This window comes from Canariomyces notabilis, assembly GCF_033297395.1.
Source record: "Canariomyces notabilis strain CBS 508.74 unplaced genomic scaffold N656scaffold_24, whole genome shotgun sequence".
NCBI lineage: Eukaryota > Fungi > Ascomycota > Sordariomycetes > Sordariales > Chaetomiaceae > Canariomyces > Canariomyces notabilis.
In genome coordinates this window covers 244909-263815 of record NW_027041846.1, presented here as the reverse complement: position 1 = coordinate 263815, position 18907 = coordinate 244909, and the positions used below count along the sequence as shown (strand labels likewise).

The 18907-nt window shown below is 56.1% G+C and overlaps 6 protein-coding genes across 6 annotated transcripts; 4 read left to right on the top strand and 2 right to left on the bottom strand.

Moving 5' to 3' along the window:
- Positions 1-1768: 1768 nt before the first annotated feature.
- Positions 1769-7043, top strand: N656DRAFT_715682 (DNA topoisomerase 2-like protein; the record flags this gene model as incomplete). The annotated part of the gene is made up of 3 exons (XM_064812067.1): positions 1769-1837; positions 1951-5553; positions 5604-7043. 3 exons carry the CDS (start codon positions 1769-1771, stop codon positions 7041-7043), a joined length of 5112 nt encoding a protein of 1703 aa, XP_064667164.1.
- Positions 7044-7637: 594 nt separating this feature from the next.
- Positions 7638-9638, top strand: N656DRAFT_715555 (N,N-dimethylguanosine tRNA methyltransferase-like protein; the record flags this gene model as incomplete). Its single annotated transcript, XM_064812053.1, has 1 exon — positions 7638-9638. One exon carries the CDS (start codon positions 7638-7640, stop codon positions 9636-9638), a length of 2001 nt encoding a protein of 666 aa, XP_064667163.1.
- A 469-nt stretch (positions 9639-10107) lies between these two features.
- N656DRAFT_839032 (uncharacterized protein) lies at positions 10108-11765 on the top strand (the record flags this gene model as incomplete). The annotated part of the gene is made up of 2 exons (XM_064818888.1): positions 10108-10212; positions 10321-11765. The coding sequence occupies 2 exons, from the start codon at positions 10108-10110 to the stop codon at positions 11713-11715; spliced, it is 1500 nt and encodes a 499-aa protein (XP_064667162.1). The 3' UTR covers positions 11716-11765.
- Positions 11766-11831: 66 nt separating this feature from the next.
- N656DRAFT_715855 (P-loop containing nucleoside triphosphate hydrolase protein) lies at positions 11832-14402 on the bottom strand (the record flags this gene model as incomplete). The annotated part of the gene is made up of 5 exons (XM_064812085.1): positions 11832-13482; positions 13538-13730; positions 13795-13998; positions 14075-14249; positions 14313-14402. The coding sequence occupies 5 exons, from the start codon at positions 14400-14402 to the stop codon at positions 11832-11834; spliced, it is 2313 nt and encodes a 770-aa protein (XP_064667161.1).
- A 612-nt stretch (positions 14403-15014) lies between these two features.
- N656DRAFT_686027 (uncharacterized protein) lies at positions 15015-15858 on the top strand (the record flags this gene model as incomplete). Its single annotated transcript, XM_064810618.1, has 2 exons — positions 15015-15099; positions 15155-15858. Coding segments are annotated over 2 exons (789 nt in total), but the record flags the coding sequence as incomplete, so codon positions are not given.
- Positions 15859-16136: 278 nt separating this feature from the next.
- On the bottom strand, positions 16137-17981 carry N656DRAFT_800817 (general substrate transporter; the record flags this gene model as incomplete). The annotated part of the gene is made up of 4 exons (XM_064818048.1): positions 16137-16849; positions 16908-17180; positions 17244-17813; positions 17867-17981. 4 exons carry the CDS (start codon positions 17979-17981, stop codon positions 16137-16139), a joined length of 1671 nt encoding a protein of 556 aa, XP_064667159.1.
- Between the last annotated feature and the right edge of the window lie 926 nt (positions 17982-18907).

Sequence of the window (18907 nt, the reverse complement as noted above, 5' to 3'; positions counted from 1 at the left end):
AGACTAGGCCCAAATCGTCTTCTACGACGGGGTGCCTGCTGCTGAACAACCCTTCCGCATACAGGCCGTCGACCGACTCGGAGGGGTGGCGGCGATCTGCTGCAGCGCGGTATTTGGAAGCGAGGAGCGGTTTGTAAACGCAGCAGCCGATCACGGCAGGGTGGTCGGGCCCGCCTCTCTCCGCGTCTTTTGTCGACATCCGTTCGATGTACTGTACAGTACGTATGTATCCCTGCCTAGCCATTCAAGGCCGCGGGACTGCGAGGCTACGTAGAAGGAGCATGGGGTAAGATTGGTGCCCGTTGACAGTGCCGAACCAAGCAAGGTTTCGGTAGATCTCCTGCCGGTCAGGATCAGCAGAAGCAGACCCAGTCATCAGGAGCGTCCGAATGTGGCCCGTAACACGCCACGGCGTCGATAGAGGGTATCTCCTGAGTCCTGGCCATGCCGGTGCGACTGCGGCAGACTTGTCACGGCTGTACACATCGGGGAGATTCTTGACCAGGTGCTGTCTGGAGACCTCAGGTCATACAGCAGGTCGCGCCCAGCATACAGCGCATCCATTCGCCACACACAAGCCGCACCACCTGGGGAGATGACGAGGGTGGCAGTCAACGCCGGCACTTGCGAGGTGCAGAGCGACGAGATCACGGGCTATTGTTCTGGATGGGTCTCGTCAGAGCGATCGATTGGAGCCGCTTGAAACAGTTGTCTCCCTCGGCCGGGCATTCACAGACGGACCGGGAGGCATGCAGCTGCTGTGCCATGCTGACCTTCATCCTCGAGAATTGCTTTCGCCTTGATTTCTGTTTTGGGGTTGCGGATAGCGGTGTCTTGGTAGATAGCATCCGAAGAGCAGGATGCCCGTCACCGTTCAAGACCTGCTTACTATCACAGCTCAACTTGGGGATTGCGAATGGTCGACCGTCGACCGGTTGTCTGGGGAAGGAAGCACAATGCCATCATGGTGATACTGTGCACAATTGCCTTATGATGCCTCCGATTCGGAGATTCGCACAAAATTGGCCTGATGGTTCCAGCGAAAAGCAAACAGAAATGATGGAGGGACGACCGCTGGGATCGCTTGCGGAGAGAGACTAGGCGCCTGTGAGAGGTCCTATTTGGGTTGTGGAATGCTTCTGTCACTCGGTGTCTATTTTTGACTCTTTCCACTTTCGCCTTCCTTCATTTTGCTTTCTGTCGGTCTCACTTTCCTTTCCTGCCTTCGTGTGCGTGCTTCGTGTTGGTGGTTGCAGAAGAGAGGAAAGCGGGGACTGTGATTGATGCCTGAAGATTAGTCAGCCCTGGCTAGCCGCCTGAGGCAGCAATAAATAAAAGAACACGTCCAGATCGCGCCAAGGCTGCAATGATGGCCCGCCAGGCGTCGCCAGATCGCGCATCCTTGTTTTGGAAAAACCCTGACAACATTCACTCTCTTGTTTACTTTTGGTGGAATTTCACCCCAACAACAACGGCACTTTGCGTGCTTGCCGTCTGTCCGCCACTCTCATTCCCTCTCACAGTCTCACTTGCACCCTCCTTTGTTGATAGATAATTGATTGCGGGACGGCACCGCAGAGGTTCAGCTGTGCCTGGCTTTCTCACTCATCCATTGTTCATCACTGTGACGAGCCTTTCCGTTTTCTTCCCCACCCCTTCTCTGCATGGTCCTGCCTATTTGTTTGTCTGTCTGTCGACGACCCTTCGTTCAGACCTCTCACTTCTTGCAACAACGAGTGCTGTGGACCAGTGTGTCTGAGCAGTCGCCATGGATTCCGACTTCGACTCGGTCCTTGATGACTACAAGGACGAGTCTGACGCCTACTCGCCAGAAGTGGTACGTATGTTGCCTATTGCCCTCTCCGTCCCAACCTTTACCGAATGCCGCTCCCGAGACCAGGCGGCGCGAATTCCTTTTCATTGCCCCGGGAGACAGACTAACAATCCCAGAAACCCAAAGCGAAAGCGGCTGCGAAAAAAACGGCGGCTGCAAAACCCGGCAGGCCGGCTGGAAAAATGGTGCAGACAACATTGACAGGCGGCAAGGTGCCCGCCAAGAAGCGCCCCAAACCGGAGAGTGACGATGAGGATGTGGGCAATCTATCAAGCACGCCACCAAACCTCAAAAAGCAGAAAAAGGCGCCAGCGAAGAAATCAAGTGGGAAGCCCCTTGCCGAGATCGAAAACGACAAGATGCTCCTTGACGATGACGAGCCCATGGCGCCGGTAGCGCCCAAGTCGAAGAAGACAGCGACTGAGACCTACCAGAAGCTCTCACCGGTTGAGCACATCTTGGTGCGTCCGGACACCTACATCGGATCCGTCGAGCGCATGGATCAAAAGATGTGGGTTTTCAACAAGACCGCCCGTCTCATGGAAAATCGTACCATCTCCTTCGTGCCTGGTCTTTACAAAATCTTTGACGAAATCCTCGTCAACGCCGCCGACAATAGCCAGCGAGATTCGTCCATGACCTATATCAAGGTCACCGTGGACCGCGAGTCGGGCGAGATCTCGGTGGAGAACAACGGCAAGGGCATCCCGATCGAGATGCACGAAAAAGAAAAGTGCTACATCCCCGAGCTCATCTTCGGCCATCTCCTCACGGGCTCCAACTATGACGACGACGAGAAGAAGACGGTCGGCGGCCGCAACGGTTACGGTGCAAAGCTCACCAACATCTTCAGTCAAAGATTCACCATCGAGTGCCAGGACTCTAACAACGGCAAGCGGTACAAGCAGACCTGGACCGAGAATATGGGCAAAATGGAAAAGGCAAAGATTACGAGCAACAAGTCCTCCGATTTTGTCAAGGTTACCTTCCTCCCCGACTACAAGAGATTTGGCATGGAGAATGGCATCGACGACGATCTGGAAGGGCTGCTCTACCGGCGCGTCTACGACATGGCTGGCACCGTGTCCGGCGTCAAGGTCTGGCTAAACGGCGAGCATCTCAAACTCAACTTCAAGACGTACTGTGCGCTCTATGCCAAGTCGATCGCCAAGGAACGCGGTGACGTCGCCGATGGGGAGAGTGCACCGGTAGCAAAGGTGGAGTTTGATGAGGTGAGGTCGAATGGTCGCCTGTGGCAGATTGGCTTCACAGCCTCGGACGGCACGTTCCAGCAGGTCTCGTTCGTCAACAATATCGCGACGACGTCGGGCGGCACCCATGTCAACTACATCGCCGACCAGATTTGCGACGCCCTGGGCAAGGAGTTGACCAAGAAAAAGAAGGGCCACTCGCTCAAGGCCTCGCACTTCCGCAATTACATCTTCATCTTCATCAACTGCCTGATCGAGAACCCTTCCTTCAACTCGCAGACCAAGGAGTATATGACGACCAAGCAGAGTGCTTTTGGCAGCAAGTGCCAGCTGACCGACCAGTTTTTGAAGAAGGTCAGGATGTCCGAGGCCATTGCAAACATTATGGAGTTTGCCGAGAGGAAGGCGGACAAGATGCTAGCGAAGACCGACGGCAACAAACGCTCACGCATTAGCAACGAGAAACTCGTCGATGCCAACTGGGCTGGCACGAAGCGAGGCCACGAGTGCACTCTCATCCTGACTGAAGGTGATTCAGCCAGGGGTTTGGCTGTCGCCGGTCGTGCTATTCTGGACCCTGATCGCATCGGCGTCTTCCCGCTTCGTGGCAAGATGCTCAACGTTCGCGATGCCTCGCTTGACCAGATCATGAAGAACAAGGAGATTGAGAATATCAAGAAATTCCTCGGTCTCAAGCACAAGCAGCACTATACTGACACCAAAGGTCTCCGCTACGGCCACCTGATGATCATGGCCGATCAGGATCTCGACGGCAGCCACATCAAGGGCTTGCTTATCAATTTCCTTGAAGTCCAGTTCCCCTCCCTGCTTCGCATCGAAGACTTCTTCCAGGAGTTCATTACTCCCGTCGTCAAGGTTTGGCAAGGCAACAATCCCAAACAGCCCCAGAACCTCAAAACCTTCTTCAACTTGCCTCAATACGAGAGCTGGAAGGAGGCGCATAAGAACGAGATGCACAAATGGAAGTACAAGTACCTGAAGGGTCTCGGTAGCAGTTCCAACGAGGACGCGCAGATCTATTTCACGGACTTGGACCGCCACCTAAAGAAGTTTGAAATACTCAAGGATGAGGAGCGGGAGCTTTTTGAGCTAGCTTTCTCCAAGAAGAAGGCGGACGCGCGGAAGGAGTGGCTCGGTAACTTTGTCCCCGGAACGTTTCTCGACACGACGGGGAGCAGGAAGACGTACCATGATTTCGTCCACAAGGAACTTATCCTGTTCAGCATGGCCGACAACATGCGATCAATCCCATCCATGGTAGATGGCCTAAAGCCGGGACAGCGTAAAGTCATCTTTGGCGCCTTCAAGCGCAACCTGGTCAATGACCAAAAGGTTGCCGAGTTTGCCGGTTACGTTTCCGAGGTGGCCGCATATCACCACGGTGAGCAGTCATTGCAGCAGACGATTGTCGGCCTGGCGCAGAACTACGTCGGCTCCAACAATATCAACTGTCTGGAACCGAGCGGCAACTTTGGTTCACGTCTCGCTGGTGGCTCGGATGCCGCCAGCGCTCGTTATATCCACACGCGGCTGTCGCCCTTTGCCCGGCACGTCTTCTCAAAGCTCGATGAGCCCAATCTCGAGTACCAGAACGATGATGGTCGTATGATTGAGCCCAAGGTATACGTTCCCATCATCCCGATGGTCTTGGTAAACGGCGCCGATGGTATCGGCACGGGCTGGAGCACCTCGATTCCCAACTATCACCCGGTTACCATCGTCGAGAACCTGAAGCGCCGCATGGGTAGGCTCGACCCGGCGGATCCGGAAGAAAAACCCTTTGAGCCCATGACACCGTGGTTCCGCGGCTGGAAGGGCGTGGTGGAGGTCGAGGCCCCCAATAGGTTCAAGTTTAACGGCATAATCCGACAGGATGAGCAGAATCCGAACGAGATACACGTCACCGAGCTGCCAATCCGCATGTGGACTGATGATTTCAAGTCCAGGCTCGAGGACATTATCCGTGGCGAGAAGACACCCTCGTTTATCAAGGACTACAAGGAGTTCAACGACCACAATACGGTCCATTTCATCATTGAAATGGAGGACAAGCACATCAAGGCAGCGCTTGAGGAAGGGTTGTTGGAGAAGTTCAAGCTCACCAAGACCATCACGACCACCAATCTCGTCGCCTTCAACACTCGTGGCCAGATTCAACGATACGACAATCCGGAGCAGATTATGGAGGAGTACTACCACTACCGCCTCGAGATGTACTCAAAACGCAAGAAGCATTGGCTCGCTGTCTACGACGCGGAACACCGCAAGCTGCTCAACCAGTACCGTTTCATCCAAGAAATCATTGACGGCAAGCTGGTGGTATCCAAGAAGAAGAAGGCTATCCTCGTTAAGGAGTTGCGCGACCGCAAATATGAAGCCTTCCCTCCCAGGGACGGGAAGAAGAAGTCGGACGAGGAGGCCAGCGAGGATGCTGAAGAAGAGGAAGAGGCTTCTGGCGGCGCGCGAGATTACGATTACCTCCTTTCGGTGTGTAACCCCTGTCCTAAGTGCGGCGTGCCTATACTAACAGAGAATAGATGCCAATCTGGTCGCTGACGGTTGAGCGCCTTGAGAAGCTTAAGCAGCAAATCGCAGCCAAGAAGGCCCAGTATGATGAACTTGACGCCTTGAGCGAGAAGGACCTTTGGGTGAAGGACCTTGACGCCTTTGTTGCTGAGTGGGATGCCCAGCTGAAACTCGAGGCGGAGATTAAAACCGGCATCCGGAGGATGGGCCGCCGCGCATCCCAAAAGATCGGCGCTGGAGCTGGAAAGGGACGCCGTCTTCTAGACGATGACGACTACCAGCCTGTGAAGAAGGCCAGGGCCAAGGCTCCCAAAGTAGAGAAGGTTGAGACCAAGACGCAGCAGAGGTTCACCGAGAAGTTCCAGGCAACAGCGAAACCCAAACCTCAGACCAAGGCCGAGGACTTGTCCGACGACGATTTTGCCCTCCTTGGGAAGAAAACAGTTGTTAAGGAAGAATCTCAGCCGTCTACTTCTCTCCCAGAGGTGACAGGAGAACGCAACAAGCGTTCCGCTGCCACTACCAAACCCAGCTATACCCTGAGCGACGACTCGGACGACGACTTTAGGTCATTGGACGAGTTCGTCACCAAGGATGATAAGCCCCAGCTGGCTTCGGAAGATGATGAAGTCATCGAAAAACCGGCCAGGCGGGCTGCGGCATCCAAAGCTAAGCGTCTGTACATGGAGGAAGACGAGTCGGAAAGCGAGAGCGACGAGGATGACATGAAGCTCGACGATGTGGGCGCCATGGTCAAGGGCATAGGAGGCCCTACCTCGAGCAGTGGCGGCGGGCGACTTAGTCTGTTTGCCATGTCACGGCCAGAGGCAGGCGATGCGGCCCTCACAAAGTTGAAGAGCAAGCCATCCAAGTCCGCAATGGACTTGGACGACCACGACGACACAAACTATGAAGCTCTGGCAATGTCGTCCCCACGGAAATCTAGCGTTCCCACAAAGGCAGATGATCTTGACGGCTTCCTCTCAGACGAGGATCTTCCCGCGGCCAGCAGCAACAAGCCGGCGGCGAAGTCTGCGTCACAAACAGCGAAGGGAAAAGCTCCGCTCAGCGTGGTCCCGGCCACAGCCAAGAAGCGGGGCCGTCCGGCTGGGTCGAAGAATAAGCCCAAGACGGACGCGGCCCCGGCTCCCAGGGCCAACGCCTCCAAAACTCTTTCGCCAGCTGCCAAGGCGTATGCGGCAAAGATGGCCAAGCCCAGTAGGAAGGTCGTTAGCTCTGACGAAGAAGACGACATTGTGGATGCGCCGGTCAGGCCTGTGGCGGCCCCGAAGACAAAAGCCCGGCCCGGGCGTGCGGCTGCCGCCAAGGCGAAACCAATCTACATTGACGACGACGAGGAGGACGACTCGCTGCTGAGCGGTGGCGGGGCCGGCGGTCGTGACAAGAAGGACGAGAGCGACGCGTTCGAATTCGATGAGGACAGCGATTAGCCACTTGGGCGTGATTGCAAGCAGGTCTGGAAGGTTGATGACGACATGCCTCTACACTCTTTCTTCATGTGTCAGGTTCCTCTTCTCTTCATCTCTTTCGAGTCAGTGGCGGACGGATTGATGGCGTTGGTTGGGTCTCGATACCTGCGCAGCTAAGGGGTCGTATGTACTTTGCTTTGTTGCTGAGCACAGCTCTATGTATTTACTGTATCATTTTCTTCTTCTGCTTCTACCTCCATTAGAATTTGCAATCCGTGATCTTGTTGATCTGCCAAGGCGAGCACCATGAGTCCATGACAGTCACACCGCCGGGTTAGGGTACGCCATACCTACCAAGTGGACCTCTAAATGGTTTACACCGCCCGGCAGAATCCCAAAGCTTAAATAAAATCAACAAAGTCCACGGCTTTCAGCGGAACTCTGCAGCCCAAGTCTCGCGACTCGCAGATACCAAGCACGTTCCTTTGGCCCGCTCTGCTCCCCATGCGACCCGGCTCGCTGGCTGCTTGCCTTGGACATATTTCCAAGACATTGAGTAGGTTAGGCCGAAGTCAATTGCGCCTGTTTGCCACGTCTACTCTCCAAGCCCGTGCAATGTCCGAGCCCATCGTCCGCGAGCTTCACGACCCGCCCGCCGAAGGGCAGCGAGTCCAGCATCAGAATGTCGTCTACACCACGGTCAAGGAGGGCCTTGCTCACATCCTTGTTCCTGAAGCCTCGGCGAATGGCCAGGGCGTGCAGCAAGTCTTTTACAACCCGATTCAGCAGTTCAACCGAGACTTGACCGTCCTGGCGATCAAGGCTTATGGGAAGGAGCGTATGCAGCAGAAACAGGCTGCCAGCCGAGCACGCGTTGGTAAATTCGCCGAAAAGAAGCGGAAGCGGAAGGAACAAGCACAGAGTGATCGGCCAGTAAAGTCACTAAAACTGTCCGACAATGCCGTCCAAGAGTCGGCCAATGCGCCAGGAGATGCTGAGATGACCGGCGCGGGGGAGGCAGTGGAAGTACCCGAGAAGCCAATCGACGGCGAGCAGCCGACAGAAGCCGTGGGAGAAGTGCAAGCAGAAGCCCCGGCTGCAAACGAGGACGCTCCCAAAGAGGAAAAGGATGTGGCACCGACATTTACCGTTCTCGACGCTCTCTCAGCTAGCGGTCTACGCGCGCTCCGCTATGCCCACGAAATACCGTTTGTCACAAAGGTGACGGCGAACGACATCCTCAAGTCAGCTGCTGAAGCCATTGAGCGCAACGCAAGGCACAACAAGGTCGTCGACAAGGTCCACATATCCGTCGACGATGCCTTAGCCCACATGTACCAGAGGATTGCGAACGAGCTGCGGCGCATTGGCGTGACCAAGACCGGGCCGAGCGAGAAGTACGACGTGATTGACCTCGATCCGTACGGCACCGCTGCTCCCTTTCTCGATGCGGCCGTTCAGGCGGTACGCGACGACGGCGGGCTGCTCTGTGTCACCTGCACCGACTCGGGCGTCTGGGCTTCCAACGGCTACCCGGAAAAGTGCTACGCCCTGTACGGCGGCGTGCCGCTGAAGGGCTGGTACTCCCACGAGGCCGGCCTGCGGCTCATCCTGCACGCCATCGAGACTTCGGCCGCCAAGTACGGCCTAGCGATGGAGCCGCTTTTGTCACTTTCTGTGGACTTTTACAGCCGAGTCTTCGTTCGCATCACGAGGTCTCCGTCCATGGTCAAATTCCAGGGCGGCAAGAACATGATGGTCTACAGCTGCGGCGGCGGTTGCGGCTCATGGACAACGCAGCTCCTAATGAAAAACAAGCCGGCCCCTAACAAGAAGGGTAGCGGCATCTTTTACAAACACGGATTCACCAAGGCCCCGACAGCGCCGCAATCCTGCGAGCACTGCGGGTCTACCATGCATCTCGCCGGGCCCATGTATGCAGGGCGTATCCATTCGCCAGAGTTTGTCAAGAGCGTGATAGCCGAGGCCGAGAACGCGTCGCCCGAGATCTATGGCACTCGGGAGAGGATCCGTGGTGTCTTGCAGACGGCGCTGGAAGAGTTCCTGCCGTCTCCCGAGGAAATGCAGGCCGAAGCGAGCGAGAACGGGGACGGCACCAAAAAAATCAAGAAGAGCAAGACCGAGGCAGAACTGGCGGCTATCGACCCGTACCCTTTCTTCTTCCACCCCGCTCAAGTGTCCGGCCTCCTGCACTGCGCCAGCCCGCCAGAAGCCGCGTTGAGAGGCGCGCTCATTGGCTTGGGGTACCGCGTCACTCGCAGCCACTGCAAGCCGGGCAGCATGAAGACGGATGCGCCGTGGTCCGTCATATGGCACGTGTTCAGGGAATGGGTGCGACAGAAAGCGCCCGTCAAAGAAGAGAATATTAAGGCCGGCAGCATTGCGTACCGCCTCCTGGGGTTGGGAAAGAAGGACGAGGCAGCGTCTGCTGGGACAGGCCCGGCTGAAAACGGCAAGGAAGAAAACGCAGACAAGGTCCCGGAGGTCGTCTTCAATGAAAAACTCGGTCGCATCACGGACAAGACAAAACTTGTCCGATACCAAATGAATCCAAGAGAGAATTGGGGACCGATGAACCGGGCCAAAGGGAAGTAAGAGGGGCTCTTGGCTTGTTGCTACGGAGCGCTCTCCGGACTAGGTCGGCTCCGGGACGGCTCGGATGGGGTTAGCTTGCCCCGCCGATGCCGAAGGCTCCGGTTGCTGTGCCGGAATCACGGGCGCCGGAAAGGTCAGTGAATGTTGTGTACGGTTGCCGGCCGCCCCATTGCTTATGACAAGTTCAGCTGCCTTTTTCAACACTTGCCTCGGCTCAACCCCACTCACACTCCCTTAGCGACCAGCCCGTTGATCACGCAATGTTAGCGGAGCAGGCTTCAGAGTCGCAGCGGATCTGACTCAATTCTGTGAATGCTCGGCGCTGCCCTGTGGCTTGTTTTTTGCCTATCGCCGGTGGCCTTGCCGGACAATTAGAAATCCAATCCGACAACCACAGGGTTATATGCATTGACAAGCACATACACATGTTCGCTTTGTCCCATTTCTCTGTGTTTTGTCCCTGCTCGCCATGTTCGTCCTTTGCCGACTTATTCCCCGCGCCATCCGAAAGCGCCGCGGCGCCGCCAATGGAAATCCCTCAGCGCCGCGAAATGCCGCCGATACCCAGGGCTCGGTAGCGACGCTGTCTCTGGAGCCCAAAGAGCAAAGTCATCCCAATGCCAATACTGAAGACAGCGACCAGCTCAATCTCAATCCTGAGGAGATACTCTTTATCTTGCAGTCGCCAGATCCAGCCGCCGGTTACCACATCTACGCCCTCTCTGAGGGCTCTTCAACACCTGTCGGCGCCAATAACGATGCCCAGAAATCCCCCTTCAACCTCAATGTGATTTGCGCGTCGCAAGCGCAACTCCCCGAGGACTCGCCGCTGCTTGCCCGTTTCTTACTGGACCCACCCTCTTCCGCATCCTCCCATCTCCTCAGATCCTCCACTACCGAGAAGCATGTCGTGGTGTCGACCCGTTCGGGACTGTGTCTGGCAGAGGGCTTCTACAAGCGCGTGCTGGCCCCGTTGCTGGCGGCCGTTGGGCTGAGTGAAGCTGATTACAGGCTGACTGTGACGCGGGATAAGAATACTATTCGGGATCTCGCGCGGGGTTTGGCCGGAAACAGTGCCGGAGATGGTGAGAAGTTAGTGGTACTGCTGAGCGGGGATGGTGGCGTGGTGGATATGTTGAACGGCTTGGACCACGCTCGGGATCAGGCAGGGCACTCATCAACAACACCACTGCCGCCGCGCCCGCCGACGATCGCCCTCCTCCCACTCGGCACAGGCAATGCCCTGTTCCATTCCCTGCACAAGCCGCATTACTCTGCATCACCGGCCCCGTCGCCTCTCGTGCTCGCGCTGCGCACCCTCTTTAGCGGCCGGCCGGCCCCGCTGCCCACCTTTCGAGCGACCTTCTCGCCGGGCGCGAGGCTAGTAGCCGGCCATGCTCCGCCACCATCATCATCACCACAAGCCCAGGAACAATCACAGTCCAGCGACAGCCAAGGACAGCCGGTAACGCACCTTGTCGGCGCCATTGTCGCGTCGTACGGCTTCCACGCCAGCATCGTCTGGGAGAGCGATACGCCCGCCTACCGCGTCCACGGCGACAAGCGCTTCGGCATGGCCGCGGCGGAGCTGCTCAAGATTGCCCACGCCTATGATGCGCAAGTCAAAGTGCGGGTGCCGGGAGAAGGTGGCGGCAACAGTTTCGCGCCGCTGCGCAGCATAACCAGCAGCGACGACGATGATGGCAGGTTCAGCTACATCCTCGCGACCATGGTGTCCAACCTCGAAAAGACATTCACCATCTCCCCCGGCAGCCGGCCGCTGGATGGGCGGTTGAGGCTAGTCCATTTTGGCCATGTCAGCGGGGAGAAGACGATGGAAATCATGCAGGCTGCGTATAAGGACGGGGCGCATGTGGGTATGGAGGAGGTCGGGTATGAGGAGGTGGAGGAGGTCAAGGTCACGATTGCCGAGGAGGATGCGCGGTGGCGGAAGGTCTGTATCGACGGCAGTATCGTCGAGATTGAAAGAGGCGGTTGGATGGCGGTGGCGAAGGAGCCCACCGAAACAGTAAGGGTGTTGGTTGATGACAGTGTTACTAGTGCTGCGGGTGTTTGATCTGGCATTTTATACATAGTGACACATTCACAGCTGCACAGTCTCAAATCAGAACTCCTCAATCTCGAACTTCACCCTCTTCTTCCAATTCACCGTTTACTCCTTCTAGGCACCTCCTACCCTCCCATCAATTTCCTAACCCTCCTCTCCATGCCCTCCTCAAACTGCCTCACCCCGTCCTCCAACTCCACCAACTTACCCCCAGCCAACTTATACACCACCCTCGTCCTCCTTCCCCCCGCCGTCCCTTCCCCAGCCCTCCCCCCGTCACTCCCTCCGTCCCCATCGTCATACTCATCATCGCCCTCCTCCTCCTCATCCACCACACCCTCAACAACCCCCCTAACAAACCACCGATCGTGCGAAACGAGAACCACAGCGCCGGGCCAGGCCCTCAGCGCCGCCCGGAGCGCCGAAACAGTCTCGTAATCGAGATGAGTAGTAACCTCGTCCAGGACAAGACACCCCGGCCTTCGCCACAGCAGGCGCGCCAGCTCCAGCCTCACCAGCTGGCCGCCCGACAGCTTGGCCACGGGCACGTCGGTGGCCAGCCGGCCCGGGAGCCCCACGCGGGCGAGTATCCCGCGCAGGTCGCCCTCCGACAACAGCTCCCCCTCTCCACCACCAGATGATGATGATGAGGTTTCTCTCGTGAGCAACGACAGCGCGGTCAGGTCGGGCTGCACGCGCGCGAGGGTTTGTAGTGCGGCTACCGCGTGCTGCGAGTAGTAGCCTAGCTTCAGGCGCGGGTGGTGGGTGATGGTGCCGTGTTGCAACACACCGGGGGTGGTGTTGGATGGGTTGACGAGGAGGCGGATCAGGGTGGATTTGCCGGCGCCGTTGAGGCCCAGGATGCCGATGCGATCGCCTGGTGACACGGTTAGAGTCACGTCTTGCAGGACCGGCGGCGGTTGGGGTTTTGGGCTTCGATGGCGGTGGTGATAGCTAAAGGTCACCCCCTCGAGGGAGATCAGCGAGCCTGGGAAGCGCAAGTCGGACGGGTCGGGAAGGGAGAGAGTTACGGGCCGCTCGTCGTGCGGTACCTCGATCTCGGCGCGCGTGGCGTAGTGGTAGCCGGCTAGATCGCGGTTCAGCTTGAAACGCCCGCCCTTTTCGTTGACTTGCATGCCCATGCGGTCGTCCAGGCGCTTCTGGCGGCTCTTGGCCTGCCGGATCTTGTTTAGGTCGTCCTTCTTGCGGCCCTGGGCCAGGTTCTGCCGGATCGTCTCCTGCATGTGCGCCTTTTGCTTGTCCTGGGCTTCCTTCATCTTGGTGAGGTGCACCTTCTTCTCGGCCTGGGCCGACTCGTAGGTGGGGAGGTCGCCGTGGAAGTAGGTCAGCGTCTTGTCCTTGAGGATAAGCAGGTCGGTGCACACGGAGCTGGCGAACTCGCGGTCGTGCGAGACGACAATGAGGGTGGGCGGCGCTGCGGAGTCCTCGAGGCTTTGGAGATGGCGCTGTAGCCAGATGATGCCGAGCAGGTCGAGAAAGTTGGTCGGCTCGTCCAGAATCAGAATATCAGTTTCTTGGAGCAGGGCCGTTGCGAGAGAGCTGCGCATGCGCCAGCCCCCTGAGAGGCTCCGCGCAGGCTTGGACATGGAGGCTTCGGTGAAGCCGAGACCCGCCAGGATCTTCTTGGCTTGCGACTCGGTATCGGCGATCCGTGATGGCTCGACTTGAAGTTGAAGATCGGCCAGCATGTCAACTGCTTCTTGGATTTCTGTCTGGAGCGTCTCAGCCGAGATGTCCTCTGCTGCCTGCTCTTTCCTAGATGGGGAATCAGTCAGCATGTGGCAGTCAGGGGTAGCCGGGATATTCGTACAGCGAGGCCGACTGAGCAACCAGTTTCTCGTACTCAACCAGTGCTTTCCGGGCCTGCAATCCTCGTGCGCCGCTCCGCAACCTGGCGTCCTTGTCGAGAATGAAGAGCCGTTTTTGCATCCTCTCATGGCGCAATTTCCGCAGTGCTTGAAGCGCGGCATAGGGCTCGGTGCTGCTTACCCCCGCGGAGAGCACTGGTCCAAGTTAGATATTGTTTTACTTTGTACATATTAATACAAGACACTCGCAAACACTCACACTCGATTTCCTGCTCCAGCTCGCTCTTGGCTGTCGCTTTGTCGACGACATCCTCGAGAACGGTTGGGCCGCCTCGACCTGAGGAGCCATCGGCGGGGAGGTCATCCGAGTTGGCATCACTCAGGTCGGTCTGCTGCAAGATAGACACACGGGTCTCTTCGGGAATTCCGGGTATCAATTTTTCGGCGATGGCTTTGAGGAGGGCTTCAATGTGTGAAATGATGAAGGTCAACAGGGCGCTTCCGGATTCATGGTTGATGATCCAAACAAAACAACTCACTGGACTTCCCCGATCCGTTCCGCCCTACCAATGCATACCTGCTGCCGGCCTTGAGACGCAGCTTGGCATTGTTCAATATCTCGGTGCCTTCGGCCGCAGCCTTTCCCTTGCCCTTTCCCTTTCCAGTTGCGGCGGCTCTAGATGTGACGGTAATGTTGAGACCCTCAATGTCCAGCTGAAGCAGGTCAATCATCAACGCATATCCCAAGATTTCCAGATCCTTGGTTTGCAGTCTCACCTCGCGGTAGTTTGGACTTTCAATGTGGAAGCGGGTCTGCTTACACGACACCAGGATGGTCGAAACGGACTCGGCGGCGATGGACGTCATTGAGCTCGCACTTGGCAGTATACTAACTTGGCGTTGTCGTGCACCAATTGACGAAGCAGCAGTTACACTGTTACAGTAGTCGTGAAAACGCCAACAACGCCGTCTTGCTGTCTCTCCTTCCCAAGGCTAACTCTACAACAAACAGTCAGAGACATTGCAGGTCTTTTATCCATCCAAGCTGGTGGGATCTGAGCAACCTGCGCCATCAAGAGTATGCAATCGTATTCCTCGCATTTTGGCAGTCACGATGTGTTAGCACCGTGTAGCTGCTTCTTCATTTGGGCAGTGGAATAATGATCAATTGCCCAGAACGGCCGTTGCTTTTCCGGGTGAGTCACGCCGAGTTACTGTACGGAGTACCTCCGTACGGGGGCGTTTAATCCCACTTCGAGTTACAGTACCGTGCTGATGTTGGGCTTTTGAAGTGAAAAACGGCAGGTTCAACCCCGCTAAAAAAGAAAGGTGACCTTAGGTACCGGTACTCACATGTGATTGAGCTTCGACCACATTTCCAGCTCAACCTGTTCCACCTCGAATCCCATGTCAACGATGGCAGCGTCGAAATCATCTCCCCCATCAAGCTCTTCCTTGGCTACTTCAGTAGCATCACAGGATGAACCGACCGTACAATTCACCAATATCAAAGAGCTCTTCCAGGCAATCGATCGCGTTTCTGGTGATCATCTCGTCGTTACAGGTACAGGAACATCTGCTTGATTTTTCAATAGGTATGCTGAATACTAATTTATTAGGTGTTTCGCATGCCGCATATCAAGAAATCGGACGAAAACGAACCCCTCGCAAATTTCGCTTTCATTACCGCGCCAACATAGGCATCTTGATCGTAACAGTTCCAACTCGGATACACGAAGCACTCCACAGGGGGATTTACAACGCCTTGCTATTTGAGCTTTCCCGAAGAGGGATAGAGAGCAGTTGGTGTGATATTGGCGCTTCAACCTATCGAGGCAGAGGAAATGACAGAGACGATCGTGGGGAAGCCGACTCTGCTGGCGATCCTGACCCGGAGCGTGCCTCTCTCGGCGGTTGGCCCACACTTGTTGCTGAGGCTGGATTCTCTCAGTCTTTAACCCGGTTACGCGCGCGGAAAGATTGGTGGTTCTCGGCGTCCGATCATCAGGTTAAGATTGTTCTTCTGGTCAAGTTTGGTCACCAAGATCGTCCCGAGATCTTGATCGAGAAGTGGGAAGAAGAACCACGAGATGATCGACCAGGCGTTACAACAACACGATTTGCTGCTGTCCTACAGTCTCGATTACGGCAGTCTATCACTATTACCCGGGACACGGCTATGAACATGGTATCGTACCAAGTTGCTAGAGGCCCCTTGGTCCTATCATTCAGGTTGTTGTTCCTCCGAAATCCAAGCATCCAAGAGGGTGGGGATATCATTATTACGTTTCCTCAGTTGGTGGAATATGCACGTCGTACTTGGTGGCAGCTCGTTCCGGAGTAGGCGAGATTGTTGGCCAATCAAAAATCGGCATACATGCTCGACATCGACACGAAGATTTCACCCACCCCTCGTCTTTGCAACACAAAAGTTACAACCCCTGATTGGACCTGGAAATTCGCTGCTTGACAACGTCACTCGGCCTGTGTATTGTACTTGTACATGAGCCCGGCTCCCCTTACTGCAAGATTCTGCACATCACAGCATACAGTACTACGAAGTACTGTACTGTACATCCAAATAGTTTTACGGCATTGACGCTACCACGTCGCATCTCCTGTCACGGCCAAGAGGGACTTCCGGTCGCTAGACGGCCTTCTCCGGACCCGGCCCATCTGGGCTGCAAACGTTCTTGTCGGCTTCCAGCGGCCTGACTGGCGCGGCGTCGTCTCCTCCAGCATCTTGTCGATCTGCTCGAGTGACAGGCCCTTCATCTCGGGCACCAAGAAGTAGGCAAATAGCAACGAGAGACTGCAGAGCGAGCCCCAGATGAAGAAGATGCCCGGCCCCAGATTGGCCGATCCTGCCTCGCGGCCCACCATGTACGGAGTGATGGTGGCCATGATGCAGTTCCAGAACCAGTTGGACGCCGTCGAGATGCCCACCCCGCGCGACCGTATTGGCAGCGGGAAGCACTCGCCCACAATCACCCACCCGACAGGGCCCCACGTCGCTGCAAAGAAGAAGATGTAGATGCATATGAAGGCGATCATGGCCTTGACAGACTCGTCATTGTGCGCCGCCGCTCGCCCCGCCGTGACACCGACCATGGCAACCACGAGTTGGCTGGCAATCATACCAACCGCTCCCCAAATTAGCAGCGGCCGTCGTCCCAGACGCTCGATGGCAAAGAACGAGAAAGGTGTCGACAGGACATTGACGAGCGTCATGACGAGTGAGATAAAGAACGGGTTGGGGACGGTGCCGAGTTCTTGTAAAAAGGTGGTCCCGAAGTAAAAGATGAAGTTGATTCCTTTTGGTTCCCTTCAGGTAAGCCGGGGAAGGGGCATAGGGCCACTCAAACCACTAACCTGTGAGTTGTTGCATCATTTGCAAGCCCGCGCCGAGAAGCGTCCGGCGGAGATTGCAGTTCCCCTTGCGAAGGCGCCCCTGAAAACAAGCCATCCATGACCCAACCCAACTGGTCCGAGGAACAATCTGCATCTCGTACTCATGGCTCGCCACGATCTCGGCGAGTTCGTCTTTGATGTAGTCGGAATCGAGCGTCTGACCTCTAAGTAGCGACAGGGCGTGTGCTGCCGCGTCCAGCTCGCCTTTCATGACATGGAAACGGGGAGACTCGGCTACAGATTGGCACCATGATAAGCCCTGAGGTCGATGCATTCGAGGGGATTGGGTCAACCTACGCAAGATAACCAAACCAACGCCCAACACCGGAGCCCACAGGAATTGGACGCCAATGGGGATGCGGTATGAGCCCGTATCGTTGCGGTTCGCCGTGGCATACACGACGCAGTGGGCCAGCAGGATGCCGAGCGTGATGAAGAACTGGTAGCCCGATATCAGCGCGCCACGGACCTTCCTGGGCGCCACCTCGGCCATGTACAGGATGATGGTGGCAGAAATGAAGCCGACGCCGACCCCTGAGACCAGACGGCCCAGCACAAAAAGCGCCAACTGATTCGTTGATATCATCTCGAGTATACAGCCGATCGTGAAGACAAGACAGCCAATGATGATGGACGGGCGGCGTCCGATTAGGTCGGCGATATCTCCAGCAATGAGCGCCCCGAGAAAGGTGCCGCAGGACAAGTTCGACGTGATGAGAGCCTTGGTCGACGACGGCAGGCCGAATGCGGCACGGTCGACACCAACCGGCTGTCCGGCTTCGTAGTCATACTGCAGGCCGGTGTATAGGGTGATGAAGTAGGGCATGCCTAGCACGCCAGACATCCAGCTGGTATCGTATCCAAAGACTGGAGACGGTCAGCGTATCCATGTATATGCCCTCCGAGCATTACACACTCACATATTCCACCAAACGCGGCAAAGGCGCAGAGTAGGAACGCCTTGAAGGTCACGGGCGCTTCTGTCCTCGACAAATCGGCTGTGCCCGACACTGGATAAACCGAAGAACCAGCCATCATCCCCTACTCGAAGGCTAACACAAGCGGATCTCAAATATGATTGATAAGGGCGACTTTCTGGCGGTTCTGAAAGAAGAGCTGTGAGGGCAAGAAAAGGATAAGAGGGAGGACAGGAGGAGCCTTGTATAACTGGGAGAAGCTTCGGCGTTCTAGAACGTACAACAGAGCAGGGTTCCTCTCAATGCACAGTCTACGACTCTACGTGATCTGCACATGGTGGGTAATGGAAGGATAAAACCCCGAATCGAACGCTACTTCAATGAACTTCATACATAATGCTAACGGTTATGCAGCAGCCGAATCTGGTACTGGACTCTTAGCCATGAATCCATCATGGGGGCGGCCTGCAAAACCGTTGAAATGCGCCCTTGAGCGGCCAGGGGTATAGTATGGTACAAACCAAATATGGAAAGAGATGTTCGCCGATTGCAATCAAAATGGAAGGAAAAAGAATGGGATACTCCGTCGACTCTACTTTAGCAGGGAGCAAACATCGTCACTCAACCCCTCGAAACCAGCTTGTAGAGACTTCATACGAAGCATCCTGGCAGTTCTTGATTTGACGGAACAACTCTGAGGCTCGGGCAGCTCGTGTTTGGGTCAATGTCCCCAGGATAAATAGGATTTTTCTAATCACAACAGTTTCCACTGACAAGATGGCAGCATAATTCCCGCCCATTGACTGCAAACACCGCCATTCTGCATGTTCTTCTGTGAAGGAGACTGCATATTCTGCACGATAGAGTCGTTGACATATTCGACATGGCCTGACTATGCAATAAGCACTCTATAACAGCAAAAGTCAAAATCCATGTGAAGACCCGGAACGTGAGACTTCCTTGGCGCCCCTCTGTCCCTAGCAACGTTTGCCGGCCGTTATGCATCCCGGCCTCAAACCCGACCCGTCACTAACCCCCCGGGCT